General features: G+C 33.3%; 1 protein-coding gene across 1 annotated transcript; it reads right to left on the bottom strand.

Annotated features, from left to right (window-relative positions):
* Window positions 1–1,470: 1,470 nt before the first annotated feature.
* LOC126677490 (enolase) lies at window positions 1,471–5,493 on the bottom strand. The gene is made up of 16 exons (XM_050372139.2): window positions 5,349–5,493; window positions 5,148–5,211; window positions 4,777–4,841; window positions 4,628–4,675; window positions 4,428–4,514; window positions 4,235–4,315; window positions 3,999–4,100; window positions 3,811–3,891; window positions 3,399–3,473; window positions 3,218–3,280; window positions 3,036–3,113; window positions 2,511–2,705; window positions 2,316–2,366; window positions 2,078–2,218; window positions 1,908–1,964; window positions 1,471–1,811 (listed from the first exon to the last, which is right to left on the bottom strand). Exons 1-16 carry the CDS (start codon window positions 5,415–5,417, stop codon window positions 1,731–1,733), a joined length of 1,338 nt encoding a protein of 445 aa, XP_050228096.1. The 5' UTR covers window positions 5,418–5,493; the 3' UTR covers window positions 1,471–1,730.
* Window positions 5,494–7,653: the final 2,160 nt, after the last annotated feature.

The raw sequence follows: 7,653 nt of genomic DNA, 5'->3' as shown, positions 1-7,653 counted from the left end.
AGTTTTAAATTTTATTAGTTTTAAGTTAATTAACTGCCGATTGGGCATGAATATAAGGATAATTTTACAAAATTTAGATAACATGGCTGCCACATGGGCCAAAAACATGTGCCAATTTTTTATAAAATACAATTGAAAACAGATAATATAAAAATAGATAAAATTAGTAATTTTTTAGTGTCAGAATGCAGAGGTTTTTAAGGCGGTAGACCTAGGGATGGCAATGGGGAGGAGATTCTCCGATTCTCATGGAGACCTGCCCTCTAACGGGATGAGAAATTCCCATCAATTGCCCCCATGGGTACGGAGATGGGGGAAGATTATTCCCCATTCACGGGGATGGGGGAGTGTAGTCTCCCACTCCATGGGGATCCCCATCCCCATGGGAACCCGATCTATATTTATATAGTTTGTAACAATGTTTAGTATATTGTTTATATTTTTTAATTATTTTATTTTATTATCAGAATATTGAATAATGACTTTTAACGACTTTTTATTTATTTTAATTATTTTATTTTAATATTTAAAATTACTGAATATTTTAAATGATTAATTAATTTTTGGGATAATTTAACTTATAATTTTTTATATTATTAATATTGAATAGTTTATATTTTTTTCTCAAATATTTCATGAAAACAATAAAAATATTTATATATTTATATTAAAATTATATGGGGGTATGGGGATCCCCTTAAGAATGGGGAATTCACGAATATGGGAATGGGGATGGATAAATCCCCATCAAATAAATAGAGACGGAGACAGGGTTTTCCCATATAAGCGGGGACGGGGATAACTTCCCCACCCCCATCCCGTCCCATTGCCATCCCTAATAGCATATCAGTAAAAGAGCATAAATGACCACTCAATAGTAAATCAACGATTCAAACCTCAAAGAAGTAAAAGTGGTAATTCAACAGCCTAATTTTAAAAAAGTTTAATTGCACCAAAATATCACCAACTTCCTCGCATTTTTAGTATTTAACATGAACTTTTTCTCTTGGCAAATTTCACATTAATTTAATTTTTTCATATATATCCACGAGACCGTTTTGGATGAAAAACGACGTCATTTTGAATGTCAAACAACACCGTTTTGCATCCAAACCGACACAAATTTTTAAAACAAACGCAACCATAGATAAAATATGCCAAAAAAATAAAAGGTAATGTTAAATATGTCAAAAAAAAAGTTTAAAAATCAGAAACACGCAAAAAATTGGTGATTTTTGATATAATTAAGTCTTTTAAAAATACTTCATCTTTTCACCTCTATTCAATTATACTTCGAACTTTTAAAGTCCACAATTTTATCACAATTTTTAATTTTTACTTTCAATTGTATCGATTTTTCTTAAATTGACTTCATTCACTCGAAAAGATTCAAACACGCACTTCATTGCAGAAAGATTCCAAAATCAACAAAATATTGCATCATTCACATATGTTAAATTAAGAACAAAATTTCTAAAAAGGCATTTCAAGATTTTCTTACTGTAAAAACCAAACTCAATAAACATTTCAAGCAGTTAAAACACATTCCGATTTGAGAACATTTCTCGCTACAACAGTTCCGATCTTTTAGAAACAAAACTTCCTGTGAAAATTATTGGAAAAGGGTCCTCAGTAAAACCCATTCAATATAACATTAGATAAAACTTATTTCACTTCAAGTAAAATTCCAGTCCTCAAGTCTGATTTCTAACTAGTAGCCTTTTCAATTTCTAATAGGGCTCAACGGGTGTCCTGAAATTCACTCCAGCATAAACAGCTTCGGCGCCAAGCTCTTCCTCGATACGTAAGATCTGCACATTCAAAAGATGAGAAACAATAAGCAAAATCATGCAGCCAAATAAACTTTCAGAAGCTAAGCAAAACAGAAGAGTTATCACTAAAGTTACCTGATTGTATTTTGCAAGGCGCTCGGATCTGCATGGTGCTCCAGTCTTGATCTGACCCTGATAGTTCAAAACAATAAAGAGGGAAGAAAGAGCATATGAGAAACTCGATCGAAAGGGGTAAAAATTTGGTCATGCATTGTATGAAATTCCTTTCAAAATAATTTAATTACCGTGGACAAACCGACTGATAAATCAGCAATGAAAGTGTCCTCGGTTTCACCACTACGGTGGCTAGCCATCACGCCCCAACCAGCACGCTTGGACATCTTCACGGCTTCAATGCTCTCAGTTACAGATCCAATCTGATTAACCTGTTTCCAAAAGCACAAGAATTAATTTGTTTTTGCTTATTCTTATAACTAAGGAAGAAAATCAATAATCCAATTCGAGTAAAACAGTCAAAAGTACCTTGAGAAGGAGAGCATTGCAAGACTTCTCTTTGATAGCCTTCTCAACCCTCTGCAAAATGAAACCAAGATCAACATCGCAATCCAAGAGAAGGACGGAAAACAGTTTATTGTCTAGTTAGACCCCATCAAATCAAGGGTATTTCATAGAAAAACCAGGACATAGCTCAAGAGAGAGAATTAAAATATATCCGACCTTAGGGTTGGTGACTAAGAGATCATCTCCTACTATTTGCACTTTGTCTCCAATTTCAGTAGTAATCTTTGAGTAGTGTTCCCAGTCATCTTGGTCAAAGGGATCTTCAATCGATACAATGGGATACTCAGTTGCAAATGACTTGTAGAGGTCCTTGAGAGCTACACCTGATATCTTCTGTGAACCATCATTGTTCTGGACAAACAGAACCACAAAAAGAACAAAATTAGAGGGAGAACAAATGTAAAACAGCATAATCAGAGAAAAGATAATGTTCAAAGCATCTTGACAACACATACTAGACTATGTACTAATGAGATAATCAAAAGCATAGCCAGAACCAGATAGATCGGTTAAATTACAATTTTACTCTGTAACTTTGTATCTAGTCCAGCCTAAGACAATACTACAATTGTCATAGGTGAAATTTAACAGCATATTCTAAACTCAGAGTTATTATTATGCCCTTGATTCTCACTTCTGAGAAATTAAAAATAACGGCAACAGGTTAACATGAAAACCCACCTCTTCTTTGAAGTTCAGATCATATGATTTATCTGAGCCATAAAATTCTGAAGCAGCAACATCCATTCCAATAACCACCTAACAAAATGGTGAAACTTTTAATCTCTGACAACACTTCTTTCAGGTCAAGATATTTAAAGACTATTGAAGAGAATAAATATACAGGCAAGAAATTAATTTACTTTATCTGTGTATCCTGCTTTGGCAATTGCAGTCTTGAGAAGTTCAAGTCCTTCCTTATTTTCCTGAAAATATATCAATTTTGATACAATGAGCATGTTAGTCACAAAATCAAAGAAATCGAAGCATCAGAAAGTCAAACAAGTACATAACCATGAAATAAAATTCAAACGAAGGACGAACCTGAATGTTGGGAGCAAAACCACCTTCATCACCAACATTTGTTGCATCCTGGCCGTATTTCTTTTTAATCACAGACTGAAAATTAGAAACAAAAAGCAACAAAAGTTAGTGGCTATAATTTTGCAACTAAAACGGAAAAACTTCATAATAACATAGAGGTAAAACATGAGTGGGAATCATAGAAGATTAGTGGAGATAGCACAACAAGATCCACTGTCTAAAGGCCCTAGTCCTACACAGTCTAATGCTAAATACAACTGTAATTAATGTTTGATAACACCGCATGTATAATTATTAAGTCATCATTTTGCTGTTGAATTGAATCAGCATCAACAAAATATCATGAAAAAACAAAAGGCTAGTAAAAAATTGAAGCCAATAAAGAGGTCAAGCAAAGTAAGGAATAGCCAACCTTCAAGTGATGGTATACTTCAGAACCCATCTTCATGGCCTCTTTGAATGAAGATGCTCCAACTGGAAGAATCATGAACTCCTGCATACATAAATATGTAAGAAACTCAAGCAAGGAGTATTCTTAAAAAACATCCACATAGGAACATTGTAAATTTATTATTCAAATTAAGTAGTTGAGAAGCATGCCTGCATAGCGAGTTTGTTTCCTGCATGTGATCCACCATTGATGACATTGAAAGCAGGGACAGGCAACACCAAGTTCTTGTTACCGGCAAGGTTAGCAATGTGCTGCAGGAAAATTACATGTTATACACCACTCATCAATGCATGTCTAAATGACTTACAAATTCCTTCTCATAACTATCGCAGGAGTGAAAAAGACAGCATAAAAAGAAATGAAGTAAAAAAAAGAGAGAAACTACCTTGTAAAGAGGAATACCCTTGGCATGAGCACCAGCTTTGCATACTGCAAGAGAGACTGCCAAAATGGCATTTGCTCCAAGCTGAGGAAAATAAACACACATACACGCTTGTTGCATGAATATAGCCTTTACAACAACACTGCCAACATAAATTAACAAAAACAGCAATGAATTGTTTGAGCTATGCCTATACCTTTTGTTTGCACCAACCCCACTCGTTGGTAGTTCCATCTAATTCTTGAACCATAAAGGTATCAATAGCAGTCTGCTCAGCTGGGTCCTGAGTAAATCAAACAAACAAACAACAAAACCTTTATGACCAAAAACAAACATATCAATTAACTTCTGAGATGCAATTGAATTTAACTTATGAACAACAGTAAATTAACAAACCTTGCCGACCAATGCTGGGCCAATAATCGAGTTAACATTACCAACAGCCTATTAAACATCAAAATCAAAGTAATCTCAAATCAGTAAACAACTTCAACATTCAATGAAAAACAGAATATACTAATAGAAAAGTAATTAAAAAAATTTACCTTGGAAACACCTTTTCCAAGATAATCCGATCCTCCATCTCTCAACTCAAGAGCCTCATAGATACCTAAACACATATTTCACAAAATTATAACTGATCGCAGTTTCATAAATCAGATTTTTTTTAGGGACTCAGCTCATGATCACCGTCAAACCCCGGGATAAGGACCACCAGCAACCCACATACCCGGAAAATCCAAGCTATAATGGTCAGCAGCCCATCATCATTTATTTAAAAAGGGCATAGCCGGAGTTTGAACTCGACCATGCCACTCATATGGATGGCTGAGGGTTACACCACTATACCAAACCCGAGCGGGCTCATAAATCAGATCATTATCAAGAACAATATTTACAAATTACACAAACATACCAGTGGAAGCACCACTAGGCACGGCAGCTCTAGCCAAGTGACCATCGGATAATTTCACATCAGCCTAAAAAACAATCATAAAAGCACACAGTTTAATCAATCTAGATTCAACTTTAAACTAAATCACTATTAACAGATCGAATAATTCGCCTTGGAAGTATCGAAAAATGGAGAATGAGATAGATCGGTTTAAAGACGAACCTCGACGGTTGGATTTCCACGGCTGTCGAAGATCTGCCTGGCCTTGACGGAGACGATAGTAATAGCCATCGGAAATATTTTGAGATCTGAGGGTTTTTCAGATAAAGAAGACAAGTGTTTAAAGCAGTTGTGTGAGTACGATTTGTTGCAGGGTTTGGGATGGGTATTAGTAGGGGTCCGCACAATCAAACCAAAATCAAACCGATTGATTGAACCGGATTAATAAACTTGGTTTGATTTGAGATTGTTATTCTTTTAATTAATTTTTTAACATTAACTAAATCAAAATAAAAAAATTAATGGAACTGGTTGGAATTTATAATTTTAAAAAAAAATTATATTACCGAAACTTGATTTTCGATTTAAATAAAAAGAATGAAAAAAATGAATGAATGGTGATTAAATAGTAGTAGATGATTTGGAGGTAGTTATAGCCGCAGGATCGGTTTTAAGAGTTTATTTGAGGAATATTCGTTTTCTTTTAAAAGTAGGTTTGTTGTGCAAGTAACTTTTTGTGAAGATTTGTAAACTGTGGGCGGAGCGAGACATGTTGCCCAAAGTGTCATGTCCCATGCGTCCATTGTTTGAGTTTAGTTTGGTAAGAGTTTGAAAGTGAGGCAATTTCTATACACTAACTTTTTTTAGAACTAATTACATATAAAATTATAAATTTAATATTAAATTTTGAAAATAATATATAACTTTTAAAAATAATCAATTACATACACCACCTTTTATTTTATGTTAATTCCATCATGTGATACAATTTTGCTGACTTAAACACCTGAAGAGAGTGCTACGTGTCATGCCATATCAGCAAAAATCCATTAAAAATCACTGATGTTATTTTTACAAAAAAATAATAAAAGATGGTGTATGTGATTAACACGTTTTAAAGGTTATGTTATTTTTTAAACTTGATGCAAAGATCATGATTTTATATATAATTAGCTCATTTCTTTTAAATAAAAATAGTAGTACAAAAAATTGAGAAAATAATTATAATTATAATAAACAAATTTGGTCGATTAGATAAATATTTACAAATTATTCAATGGTTTAATTAATAGATGAATTAATATATAAAAAAGTAAAAGGTAAGATGATATAAATTTAAGTCATTTATATTTTAATTTTAAGAAGATTATATAATTTTTATAAATTAATTAGTTCAAAATAAAAAGTGTTTTAGCATCCGTGGAAAGAATTAATCTTGCGATCTGAGCAGAAACTTGTCCACTGCAAGTTCCATTTTGAAATATTGTTTAATGATAATTTTATTTTAACAGAAATATATATATATATATATATAAAAAAAAAAATGGTCTATCAAATTCTAAATTTCAAAAATTATAGAATTAAAAATGGGTATAAGGAAGAACTTGAAAATGGGATGACATGTAGCTGACCTAAAACTACATTACATAGATATTCTGTTTGGGGTTCACGCATGATATCTTGCATAATGGTTGACTCTCATTTAAGGGAAACATCTGCTATTACCATACTTAATTCAACATCTGGGCCTTCTTTATTATTGGTGAAAGTACTACTTTAATTCATACTTTTTCTTTTGATAATTTTATTCATACTTGGATACATGGTGCAAGTACTATTTTGGTTCCACATTGCTTATTTTTCAAATAAAAATAAACGAACTTTCATATTTTTTTCTTTTTTTTGTTATAGGGTAAACTTTTCAATAAGTAATAAAAAAAGTACAATAAATGAATAGTTCTTCAACTAACTGAAAGAACTATTCTAAAATAATGATGAGAGCTATAGATACATCTGTAAATACAGCCACCGATCAGGCTTTTCAAACATAAGTCACCCAATACATTTATGGTTCAAATATTGAAAATATGATCTTGAAAACCGCTCTATTTTTGAAACTTCAAACTTTTCAAGGTTCGGGCGAACCTATCTCTTTTCAATTTAGGTTTCTAGGCTCATTCGCCCTTGAAAATAGGCCAAGTTTGAATCCAAAAATTAGATTTTTATGTACTTTTAATATATGCACTGTAGCGGGTCAAGCCCGATGTAAAATGGACCCAGAATTCTAATAATGTAACATAAAGTATAAACCGGATCCATGAGCCCGAGCCCCAGCAAACCATCAACTTTCAGAGCAGATTTCGGGTTCACCAGAAATCGGATCGACCGCGGTTCAAACCAGTAGAACCAGATCGACGAGACGCGCAACTCTCATGATTTGACCGAGAGCCAGTTCCGACCAGATCGATGGTCAAAACCCGCGTGAGTTTTATGCACTCAGAGTCAACGAGGTTAAAAACTATCTTTG

This window comes from Mercurialis annua, linkage group LG4, assembly GCF_937616625.2.
Source record: "Mercurialis annua linkage group LG4, ddMerAnnu1.2, whole genome shotgun sequence".
Lineage (NCBI taxonomy): Eukaryota > Viridiplantae > Streptophyta > Magnoliopsida > Malpighiales > Euphorbiaceae > Mercurialis > Mercurialis annua.
Note: the sequence above shows the minus strand (reverse complement) of the source record. Positions and strands in the feature narration are given on the sequence as shown.

What these genes read in the sequence shown, in the direction of transcription:
- LOC126677490 (XM_050372139.2), bottom strand. Translation starts at nt 5,417, where the DNA reads ATGGCTATTACTATCGTCTCCGTCAAGGCCAGGCAGATCTTCGACAGC. An exon ending in GTGGAAATCCAACCGTCGAG is followed by an intron (nt 5,212 to 5,348) that starts GTTCGTCTTTAA and finishes ATTGTTTTTTAG; the next exon opens with GCTGATGTGAAATTATCCGA. An exon ending in AAGCAGGATACACAGATAAA is followed by an intron (nt 3,114 to 3,217) that starts GTAAATTAATTT and finishes CCATTTTGTTAG; the next exon opens with GTGGTTATTGGAATGGATGT.